Source organism: Camelus ferus, chromosome X, assembly GCF_009834535.1.
Source record: "Camelus ferus isolate YT-003-E chromosome X, BCGSAC_Cfer_1.0, whole genome shotgun sequence".
NCBI lineage: Eukaryota > Metazoa > Chordata > Mammalia > Artiodactyla > Camelidae > Camelus > Camelus ferus.
In genome coordinates, this window is record NC_045732.1 from 46,369,600 (window position 1) to 46,382,530 (window position 12,931).

Genomic DNA, 12,931 nt, shown 5'->3' on the forward strand with positions numbered 1-12,931 from the left:
AGCTTGACAAAGGGTCAAGAAACCTGGGTAGTAGAATTGGTATTGTCATTTATTTCGTGGCCTTAGACAAATCATTCCCTGTTTCCAGATCTGTTTCCTCATCTGTAAAATGAAGGGTCTGGTCAAGTGGTTTTAAAACTATTCCTTAAGACTCTGGAAATTCTGGGCACTTCCTCAGGGACTTCTAGGAAACTGAGGCTCTAGGCCTCTACCCACCACTGGTTCAACCAGAGCAGCTGCACTTTTATCTCTTCTTGTATATTAGGCTTTTATAACATTTTATTTGAAACACAGGTTCCAGTTACCCCTTTTGAAAAAAAAGCTTTAGAATCACAAAGATCACTACCTGGTCTCAGATTCTGTGACCCTGTATTATAAAACCTTATCAGTCATCTGTTGATGGACTAGATAAAGAAGATGTGGTATAATTTATACAATGGAATACTATTCAGCCACAAAAATGCCATTTGCAGCAACATGTATGTTCCTGGAGAATGCCATTCTAAATGAAGTAAGCCAGAAAGAGAAAGAAAAATACCATATGAGATCGCTCATATGTGGAATTTAAAAAAAAAGAAACAAAAACAAAACAAAACATAAATACGAAACAGAAACAGACTCACAGACACGGAATACAAACTTGTGGTTGCCAAGGTGGCGGAGGGGTGGGAAGGGACAGACTGGGATTTCAAAATGTAGAATAGATAAACAAGATTATACTGTATAGCACAGGGAAATATATACAAGATCTTATGGTAGCTCTCAGTGAAAAAAAATGTGACAATGAATATATATATATGTTCATGTATAACTGAAAAATTATGTTCTACACTGGAATTTGACACAACATTGTAAAATGACTTTAACTCAATAAAAAAAAATGTTAAAAAAATGTATCAGTCATTGAAATCCTTTGCTCAAGAGTAGGTGTAGAAGGGGAAGAGAGAAATAATATGAGGACACTGGGGATGAGAAACAGTATCCTGTAGTGGGGATAAACAGTGTTGAAATGATAGTTTGGAGCTTTGAATGACAAACTTCACAATTTTGCATTCTCCTTGAGCTGCTCTCAGGCACAAATAAAAGTCTCTTTTTAGTACTTTTCTGTAGTAAAGCTTTGGAACAGTAGGAAAACACTCTTTTCTTTATTTTTTAGAAAGAAAGAAATGAATAGACTTTTGACTTGCTTGAATACAGGTAAATATCTCCTTAGTTATTTTTATCCCTTCATCTTGCCTCTTCTATTAAATTCTGCAAGTACACTGAGCACACTGGCTCAGGCTTCATGCTTTTTTATTAACGTTTGCCACTGCAGTCTACCTGGTTTCTTTATTTACAATCAGAGAAAAGTTTGTCTTCACGGTCTCAGTTTTTAATTTAATTTAAAAAACTGATTTCAGTTTATAATTTAATTTAAAAAACTGATTTCAGTTTTTAATTCCAATTTGTTTTAAAGACATTTCCTTCCTTCCTTCCTTCCTTCCTTCCTTCCTTCCTTCCTTCCTTCCCTCCTTCCCTCCTCCCCTCCCTCCCTCCTTTCCACCTTTATTGCCACTTGGTCCTAACCTAGGAATTGAAAGGTGAAAAAGGATCAAGTCAAATAAAAATATTCTGAACCCTGCTAATTTTCATATTATCTGAATCAAATTCAGATTGTTTATTCTGTTATTTTGAATCTGTCATCTATCCATCCAGGTCTGTGTCATCTCCTCTATCTACTAAAATTCTTCCTTGTCTAACCTCCTAGCTATATCGCATTCCTTTTTCCAACTCCATGCTTTCTTTTGTAGTGTGCCTTTTGCCTAGTAGGTCTTCCTATTTCTACTGCCCACGTACCTATTTTCTTATGCATAAAACACACCAAAAAGCCCATGTCTTAGAAATTCTATTCCATTTATTGCAGTAGTTCAATTTTATACATCAAATACCTGTCAACAGGGTGTTAAATGTAGTAAAGTGGTTTAGAAACCAAAGCTTTTCAAGAGAAAAGGTTTTCTGGTTGGCATTCTTATCTCTCAGAAGGGCACATGGGTATGTAATAAATGCTTTCTGATAATGACAACACATTCTGGTTCTGTGCTGTGCTTTGCTTTGCTGTGGGAGTTCAGTAAATATTATGCCAACCTATTAATACTCTTCCAATTCTCAGTCTCCATTACAGTTTTTCAAATGATTATTCCTATTCTTTATTTCGTTACACGTAAATCATATCTTTCTACCTCAGGTGGTGAATGATTACTCTAATTAAAATTATAAACCTCTCCAAAGATGTGTTTGTTCCCCAAAGTTTGTGTTAACAGCTCCTTGGAGGTTGGTAATGCTTTTTGTCATTTTAATTACTTTTGGTATGCACCCATGCACACACATAAAAAAGAACTTTCTAAATTCAGACTCATGTTTGACTGTTTTTAAAGCAGGATTAACAACTTTGCTACAGTATAAAATAAAAGACCTCAATATCAAATTTTCCTATTTGATACAGCACTCCTGAAACTTGCTCAGTATTTTGATGGAGAACTCCTGACTTCAGATTCAAGGACTAATGAAGCTCATTGGTTTCGAAAAATAGGTAAAAGGAAATTCTGTGGCTATGGGAACATAGTGAGGTGGTAGAATCAGGCAGATGTGGGTTCAAATTCTGTCTCTTTCATTTGTATCTCTGGGTACAAGGATAACGTGCTTAATCTCATTTTCATTATTTCTAAAACAGGAACAATTATACATACTTCATAGGGCTATTAAGGGTTTTAAATGAAACAGTATATGTACCTGAGACATAGTAGGTACTTACTAAATATTAATTTTCTTCCTTTTCTATGGAAATGGATCTAAGAATAAAATGATGAATTAAACTGCGAATTCCCAAGGTTATGCTCCTAAACTTGGTGTAGAATGCCCAGTTTACCTCTAAATGTGATTCACCAAAAATAAACTACATGCAACAATATGAATGAATCTCACAAAAATAATGGGCAAAAGAAGCCAGACATTTGAGTATATACGGCATGGTTTCATTTATATATAGTAAAACAAAAACAAAAACAGGCAAAACTAATTTATGGTGTTAGAACTCAGGATAGTAGTTACCATTGAAAAGAGTTGTACTTTAAGAGGGTTGGTGGGGTTACTTCTGTGTTTCTGTTAACAATCAAATTCTTTCTTGATCTGGATTGGTTACGTGGATATATATACTTTGGGAAAATTCAAGCTGTACAATTATGAGTTGGGTAATTTATATAGGTTCTATTTCAATAAAAATGTTTACGAAAATGTGGAAGCAGTTTGTTACTACAGTAATAAGAAGCAAGAGCTTTATTAAGCAGCAATGTCACAAAGTAAACTGGTTCTAATGGACCTTTTTCTGCTTTATGGGGTTTACTGGGGCTCTAATCTAGGAGTATAGGGGGTAGATATTAGCAGTCTGCTTCTAGGAAACTTATGCAAATAATAGAAAATAAACATTTAAACTATAGAGTTAATGATTTTGACATTTTGGAAGTTTGAAAAGTTATTTTCCAATTTTGATTTTGATTTTCCAAGGTAAAGATCATGCTGAAAATGTTGCCTAATGGGGGCTTCCACTGCTCTATGAAAGATGTGACTCTTCCCATCAGTTTTCCTCAAACTTTGATTCTAGTGTATCTGTTCTTTCCTGAATTTTAACTTTCTTTCACCAGTTGAAATTGGTGAACTCCTCGATGTGATCATTTTTTAGATGGATTTTTGCCAACTAAGATTTATTGTATGTCCTCAATTTAAAAAAATTCATCACTGCCTTCATTGGTCATTGTCCTAGAATTGAAGATTAGAAGTGATACAAGTCTCTAAGTTTACCTGGAAAAAATTTCTTTGAAAACCTAATGTTAGCTTTTTTAACCCCTGAGAAACCCTTCATTAGTATGTTAATTAATGACGTAGGTAGTAGAGATTATAATGATACAGATTAAATAGTAGATTTTAATAATTCTATTATTTCATGTTAACTTTCAGCTTGGAACCTAGCTGTGCAATGTGACAAAGACCCAGTGACAATGAGAGAGTTTTTCATACTTTCTTATAAGGTAAGTCTCTTCTAACAAGTATCTCATATATGAACCACAACAAGGATAAGGCCACTATGGCTATAGTCAAGGGGTTAGTATAAAGTGAGGTTGGCTTTTAATCTAGGAACTTTTAATATATATTTAAGCAGGAATGGCCTAAGGAGAACTTGATACCCATAGGGTATAATATGAGAACATGAGGCAGTTCTACTCATACCAAAATACCACACACAACCATTATGGAGCCTAAAGTTCTACCATAAGAGACTTATTCCTTTGCTTTGAAGGAATTTCAGTCTCCCAGAGTCTTATATCAAAATATAACTATCTTTAGGAGAGAATACTCTAAGAAATTGTCAATTACCAAAACATTAGGAAGGGTTATCGTTGTAAGGCTGTAGGAATATAGAATAGGTATCCAGGGACAACTGGAGGTTAAAAGGATGCTAAGAAGCTTGGACCTACTTTATAATTTTTCCAAGAGCAAGTTCTGTGTGTAAGGATTTGTGAGCTTATTTTGCAATTATAAGCATTTTAAAATAGTTGTTAGCCTCAAAGGTAGAGGTTAAATGCCAGAAAGAAAAGCAAGTATTGATGAGAGAATGAAGGAGAAGGGGTAAAGAATATCCCTCATACACATTCAATAGTACACAGTCTGATATGATGAGATAGATTAAATGTCAAGAGTTTTAGAACTGGAAAAAACTACAGAGATAATCTAGCATAACTCTCATCTTATGTATGAATTACCTGAGATATAGAGAGAATGCTATTACTTAAATGATGCTGATGATTATTATCATTAAATATTTGGGGAGATTAAGATATAATCTTTGAAAGTTTGGATATAGTGAAAAAATGCTCAGTATTACTAATTATCAGAGAAATGCAAATCAAAACTACAGTGAGGTATCACCTCTCCACCAGTCAGGGACATCATTCAAAAGTCCACAACCGATAAATGCTGGAGAGGGTGTGGAGAAAAGGGAACCTTCCTACTCTGTTGGTGAGAATGTAGTTTGGTGCAGCCATTATGGAAAACAATGTGGAGATTAGACTTACCATATGATCCAGCAATCCCACTCTTAGGCATATATCTAGAGGAAACTCTAATTAGAAAAGATACATGCACCCCAAAGTTCATAGCAGTACTATTTACCATAGCCAAGACATGGAAACAATCTAAATGTGCATCGACAGATGACTGGATAAAGAAATTGTGATATGGTTATACAATGGAATACTACTCAGCCATAAAAAAGAATAAAATAATGCCATTTGCAGCAACGTGGATGGACCTGGAGATCGTCATTCTAAATGAAGTAAGCCAGAAAGAGAAAGAAAAATATCATATAACATCACTCGTATGTGGAATCTAAAAAAATGAATTTATTTACAAAACAGAAACAGACTCACAGACATAGTAAATAAACTTATATTTACCAGACAGGATAGGGGGTGGGAAGGGATAAATTGGGAGTTCCAGATTTACAGATACTAGCTACCATATATAAAATAGATAAACAACAAGTTTCCTCTGTATAGCACAGGAAACTATATTCAATATCTTGTAGTAACCTATAATGAAAAAGAATATGAAAAGGAATATATGTATATATATGTATGACTGAAACATTATGCTGTGCACCAGAAATTGACACAACATTGTAATCTGACTATACTTCAATCAATCAATCAGTAAGTATCAGTTCAGCTAAAATATTTTTGTTTTAATTAATATGAAACATTTGTTCAAATATTAAATGTTAAAGTTACATGCACTTTTAATGTTTGCTGGGATGATTCATCTGTGAAACCATATGTGCCTGATGAATTGGGAGAGTGGGTAGGAAGCTTTTTAACTTTCTTTCCCCATGGTAACTGGCCTCCTTAAATTTTCTATCTTGTTTGGGGTAATTTTTGGTATTTATTATTTCTTGAAAATTATCAATTTTATCCACATATATGGATATTGGTAGAGAACTAAGCAAATTTTAATAACTACTGTGTGTGTAATTATGTCCCCATTCTCTTATTTTATACACTTTTTCTTTCTTTCTTTAAAAAATTATGGAATAAAAGAATTAGACCACTGTGTAATAATAGGAATGTTTACTAGCTATTTCTTTTTAAATTTTTTTTTTAATTTTTTGTTATTTTTTATTTTTTTTTATTTTGGCAGTGGAGGGGGTAGGTAATTAGATTTATTTATTTTTTGAGGAGGTACTGGGGATTGAACCACTTAAGCCATAATCGCCCCACCTTATTTTTTCTTTTTAGATAATTAAATTTATTTATTTTTTGTTTTTTTATAACATTTTTTATTGATTTATAATCATTTTACAATGTTGTGTCAAATTCCAGTGTTCAGCACAATTTTTCAGTCATTCATGGACATATACACACTCATTGTCACATTTTTTTCTCTCTGAGTTATCATAACATTTTGTGTATATTTCCCTGTGCTATACAGTGTAACCTTGTTTATTCTACAATTTTGAAATCCCAGTCTATCCCTTCCCACCCTCCACCCCCCTGGCAACCACAAGTCTGTATTCTCTGTCTATTTATTTTTTGTTTTAATGGAGGTACTGGAGATTGAACCCAGGACCTCATGCATGCTAGGTGTGCGCTCTACCACTGAGCTATACCTTCCCCGCTAGCTATTGAGTTGAACTAAAAACTACCTGAAGCATAATTCCTTTGACTTATAAGATAATAGTTACATTTACATATAATGTAATTGCTTACCAACATCTTTTAATAAAAATGCTCTTTTTGATCAGAAAAGAGAGAAAGTTTAGATATAATTGCCAGTTTAATTCGGTGAAATAAATTAGTGTTAGTTTTGACATTTGTGATTGCACTAGTAGGATTCCATGTTAGAATTCTAAGTAGCCCAGAGTTTTATTGTAGTAGAAAGCTGGGAGTTTTTTCTAAAGCTGAAGGAAAAGGTTTAATGATGAGGTTATACCTAATGTCTGTCAAGATTTGACACTGTCTTTTTCACCATGACAATATATGTACTGATTTTGGCTCTTTTCAGTGCAAAGGGGAAATCTATTTGCCAGGGAGAAAATCACTTAGAAATTACCACGTAAGCCAAGAGGTAAATCACTAGATAGAAATACAGAGCCAAATGACAGGACTTGTCACTGGGAAAGATAGGGAAATTGTGAAGAAATGAAGCTTCTTAATCTCTAGAAATGTGCTAAAAAACAATGGAAAGTAATATAAAATTAAAACCATAAATCAGTTTGATAGTCCGTATCATTTTTAAGGAGAGATGTGCTTTTCCAGCTGAATTTTCTCATTCAGACAGGATGTTGCTGATTTTCATTCTGATTGTTTTGTGTTCACCTGGCAGAATTCTTACTATTCATTGATGTTCTGGTTATTTCTTATCAGCTGTCCCAGTTTTGTCCTTCTGATCAAGTAATTCTGATTGCACAGAAAACGTGTTTACTTATGGCAGCTGCAGTTGATCTAGAGCAAGGGAGAAAAGCTTCAACAACTTTTGAACAGGTAATGTGCAACCTTCAATGAAAACATAAGTGTTCAGTGTGCTGTTTGTTATGCTTGCCTTCCCTGATGCAGTAGTTTTTGATTATCTTTAGAGAATCCTTTCTTCCACTCTAGCAGCATCTTGATTTCAAAGATGTGTGATGGCTAATTCCTTCCTAAGGAAAAGTCACATTTGGCTTGGCTTCTTCTTTTAAATATTCATTATCTCTTCTTTGAAAATGCCCCATTCCCATTGACCACTCTTTCCAAATCTGTTTTTAAATATTCTTTATCTTCATCATCTCCCTGTGATCATATGTAGTCTATAGGAATGTTTTCTCTATTTCTGTTTCCTTTCACACATTCTCTAAGGAATAACTCATCTGCTTCCACAGCTCTGATAGCCATCTGAAATTATTTAGTTGGCTTGTTTTTCTTCACTCAATTGCCTTTGCTTTCTTTGGCCCACATCCTTAAATATTTTATCATTAAGTCAGTTTTATCAACAAGAAGACAGAATTCCTACCTTTGCCTGAATTCCACTCTCAGTTTAAACCTTCCCCCTTTTAGGAGATACCAACATCAACATCTCACTCTCCGGTATACCAGAATATTGGTTTTTCTTTAGTTCTTTACCTTCCTTCTTTCAAGCTGAGAAAATTGCCACCAAGTTGCACCACTAGCATTTTTGTGTGATTTTAAGATATATATCTCTCTGATTTTCCCTCTTACCCAAAGAAAACTTCCCAATTTCCCACACTTACCAGCTTCTTTTCTTTCTAATTGGTATAAAATCTTTCATGCTGCTTATTCTCTTCCTATTGTTAATCTCTTCTTTCATATGATTCTTCAAATCTGGAACAAACTCTCACCAGATTTTTGCCAACATAATTTCCTTCCTTTTTCTTCCCTTTCTGAGTTCAACTCAAAAAAATTCGAGTATCAAGCACTCTGTTAGGTACTGGGGATAAAGAAGACATTCCTTGTCCTGAGGAGTAAAGGGGACTCTTTTTAGAAACCTTTCCATGTAAAAGAAGATGGAAAAACAAGAATCTATGTGCCTCAGAGCAAAACCAAAACCAACCAGTTTGCTTCTTAACAAGTAAGGGTAATATAATTTTATTCTCAATAAAGCCTTTTGCTTTACTAAAAAATAGTAATAACATATTGTTTTTGCATAATGCTTTTAACTTTTTTAAAGTTCCCTTTTAAGTTGGTAGTCCTGACTTTGTTAAATGTATCTCAGTGAACAGAGATCAAATTGATATGAGGGAAATTTTACAAACTCTTAAGTACAGTCCTTAATTATTTTGTTCATTTCTAACACTGTTCTTTTTTTTTTTAAATGTGTTCTGTCTCTTGCACACCCTTATGTTTCCTAAGAACTCTCTAAACTAGTAACCCTTTTATAATCTTCTTTGCTTTTGAAAGGATATATATTTAGATAATTGGAAATGCACTTTTGCCTTTCTCCATCTTAGTCTGGTCCCTATGAATTAGGCTGTGGTGCTCTGTCTCTCTAATGAAGACTTGTTGGATTCTATTATTTACATCTGTTCCTTTTTCTCTAAATCCTCATCAGTTGGAGTATTTCCAAATATGTGTATGATGAAGCAGTATAGACAGACTTCATATTCCTATCAACATTGTCTCTAGTCTTCAGAGTATAAGTTAGAGGAAGTAAGGAGTGCTTTAAAATATATGTAGTAATCACAACTTATCAAGGAACCACATCTTTTTCCTAGTGGAGGATTGGATAAAATACTACTAACTGGGCAAATCAGGCCCAAGCCTATTTTTCTAAGCCTGAAAGAAAGTTAAGAGTAGTTTTTATATTTGTACAGGACTGTATATGAAAATAAAGAAAAATATGTGAAAGACTTCGTGTAGCTAGCAAAACCTAAAATATTTGTTGTCTGGCCTTTTACAAAAACATACTCTGACCCCTGTCCAAGATTATTTTTTAACAGACTTATGAGGTATAATTTACATAGCTTATAGTTCACCCATTTTAAATTATACATTTTAATGATTTTTAGAATATTCACAGTTGTACAACTATCAACACAATCTAATTTTAGAACATTTTCATCATTCTAGAAAGAACCCCCATATCCATTAGCAGTCATTCCCCATCCATACCACCAGCCCTAGGCAACCACTAATCTACTTTCTCTCTCAATAGATGTGCCTATTCTGGATATTTCATATAAATGTCATCATACAATTTATAGTCTTTTCTGATGGGGTCCTTTTTTGGTAATTTTTCAATAATATTTTGAAGGTCCATCCATATTACAAAATGTGTCAGTAATTCATTCCTTTTTATGGCTGAATAATACTACATTGTATGAATATACCACATTTTGTTTATTTATTCATCCATTGATAGATACTGGTTTTTTTCCAGTTTTCAGCTATTATGAATAATGCTGTGACAAAATTTCATGTACAAATTTTGTATGGATGTGTTTTCATTTCTGTTGAATATATACCTAGGAGGGGAACTACTGGGTCATGTGGTAACTCTGTGTTTAATCATTTGAGGAATTGCCAGACTATTTTCCAAAGCAGCTGTATCATTTTACATTTCCACCAGTACTGGATGAGGGTTCCACTTTCTTCACTTCCTTGCCACCACTGGCTATTATGTCCTTTGGATTATGGCCATCCTAGTTGAATATGAAATACTGTCTCATTTCCCTGATTACTAATGATATCATGACTGATGGCTAATGACAAAAGTTGTTGAGCATCTTTTCATGTGCTCATTTGCCATTTATGTATCTTCTTTGGAAAATGTCTATTCAGATTTTTTCCGATTTTAATAGGGTTATTTGCCTTTTTATTACTGAGTTCTATTAGTTCTTTATATAGTCTTGATATACATGAACTGTTATCAGATACAATTTGCAGTTATTCTCTCCCATTATGTAGTTTGCCTTTTCCCTTTCTTGCTAGTGCCCTTTGACTCACAAACATTTTTAATTTTGATGCTGCCCATTTTATTTATTTATGTTGTTATTTGTGCTTTTGGTGTCATGTCTAAGGCCATTGCCTAATCCAAGGTCATGAAGTTTCACCCCTGTGTTTTCTTCTAAGAGTTTTTATATTTTTAGTTCTTACATTTAGGTCTATGATCCATTTTGAGTTAAATTTTGTGTATGGTATGAGATAGTGGTCCTTCTTTATTTGTTTGCATTTAAATATCCAGTTGTCCTAAGACCATTTCTTGTGCTGTTTTTTTTTTACTGTGTTTTCAGTGGAGAAGTACATCATCTGTTTAAAGTTACAAGGAGTACAGATACTATAAAACAAAGCAAACTCCAGTCATGATACACTATGTACATCATGTGAAAACAACAATCTGATCTCCAGGTTATGAAAACTAGAATTAAAAAGTCACTACACAGAAAAGGTCCAAGTTTCCAGCTTGGCAAAACTTGAGTACAGTTACATGAGATGTTTAATAAACTGAATCCTTTCCCCAGTGTATAAACAAAATGACAAGACTAAATCTATGCCTGGCAATTTCAATCTAACTCTGAAGCTACACAAAACACACAGACACCTTGTATGCTTCACCTGGTAGTTTGACCATCTTTTTTTCTTAGGTGGTGAGAAGAGGGCAAGGTGACTGTGTGGAGCAAAGGTGTGGGAAGTAGAAACAGTGTGAACTAAACATTCTAAAGTATGGTGAAAAGAAAGCTTCAATTAATGCATCGCCTAAGGGGGAAAAGACTATGCTCCAAATTTGGAAAATTAATTTAGAAGGATAGGGGAAGTCTTTAAGTAACCTCACTTTAACATGAATAATGTATGTGTGACAGAAGGGAGCACAATGGAGGATTCATAAAGCATGCTCATCAGGAAAAAATGTTGGGTCTGCTTTGTCCAGATTAAGAAAAAATAGCTAAGTTTATCAACATCGGCATCCCTTATATTTTGTAAAGATGAATGCTCTGTTGCTTAATTATGAGGAATTATTTCTTTAAAGAAAGGAGTTCTTAAGCTATTGACAGATAAAATGAAAAAGGAGTAGGGAGCTAACTAGGTGTCAAGTGCTTGCTAGAAATGATTTTAAAATGTTTCTACATGTAAAATTTACTGACAAATTTTGGTCAACCGTTTAAAAATAAAATTTAGTTTAAAATTCTTGGAGAAAATGCCTTTTGCCCACATATTTAAAATTGAAAATCAACTTTACTATAGACAAGATTACTGTGGAGTGTACAAAATTCTGCATATTTAGAGATCAACTGGCCATTCAAGATAGATATCATGTTTCACAGGCATTATTTTAGTCACCATACAGTTTCAGCCATGGGACCAAAATTTAGTGTTCTGTGCCATGTGGCCACAGGGTCACTGGTTTCACATCATGGCTTATGAAAATACTGGCATTTTGTTTTTTGTAAAGTAAGTCCTACTTTATGCAAGCAAAAAGGGAGAAAGGAAAAGAAGGGGGAAGGAGCAAAAAGCTTTGTTTCAAAGAAAATAGATTGAAGGCTAAAGAATATGGAGCTTTAATAAGCTCAAAGGAAAATATTTGCTGGCTGATCTCTGATTTGTATGCACTCTAAACAATTCTATAAATAAAACCAATATCATTTCTTAATCATGACCCCATCAAAAAAAAAGTATCTCCTAATTATCCTTTCAATGTCAAATATATACGCTAGAGTTGAAGTTTCGTTTTTAAGGGTACAGCTACCTCATAGAGACTGAACTAGATGTACTCTTATCCTTTCTCTGAAGTATAACAGTACACCACTGCACAATAGCATCCAATTTTTTTAAATAATGCATCCAATTTGAAGACTAATGGTAGAGGAAATTCTTCAGGAGAAAATGAAAATCCATCAAGCTGAAAATCTAAAACTAGTTCTACTTTCTAATAAAAATATATAAAAGTGCATCATCAGAATAAGGAATTCTTATGCCAGTTTGTGTTGCAAATTTTCCAAACAATGTATCAAGCATAAACCCACTCCAGATATCAATTATGGATACAAATAGAACTTGAGGGGTTTTTTTAAGGCACTAATTTTTTTAAATAGTTAATGCAACTGTTGCTAACACGATAATAGTACTCTTGGCTTCACATACTAACCTGGACTTCCGATCAAGTGCTGCTTAGCTCAGTAAGGGAGGTCACAAAAAAAACCTAAATCCATTTTCAGTCATGTCTAGTCTTGTACCCTCCATTCTCCTTTTTTAGCATTTGAAGACAACAGGTTGAGTTGGCAGATGCTGTTTATGGACCCCTGAGGTTGTTTTTACTGATTCAATCTCAGTTTTATTGAATTCTTGATAACAGGAATAGGATTTGCAGGGAGAGCAGGGGTATCAGAAAGGTCTGTACTGGATGTTTTCTGAGAGGC

The 12,931-nt window shown here is 33.9% G+C and overlaps 1 protein-coding gene across 1 annotated transcript in view; it reads left to right on the forward strand.

Moving 5' to 3' along the window:
- LOC102514038 (testis-expressed protein 11) overlaps nt 1-12,931 on the forward strand; it is a 62,764-nt gene that overhangs the window by 19,045 nt on the left and 30,788 nt on the right. Inside the window, exons 6-9 of the mRNA XM_032474671.1 lie at nt 1,157-1,197; nt 2,483-2,569; nt 3,991-4,061; nt 7,452-7,568. Coding sequence (XP_032330562.1) covers nt 1,157-1,197; nt 2,483-2,569; nt 3,991-4,061; nt 7,452-7,568 — 316 coding nt within the window. The remainder of the gene's footprint in view (nt 1-1,156; nt 1,198-2,482; nt 2,570-3,990; nt 4,062-7,451; nt 7,569-12,931) is intronic.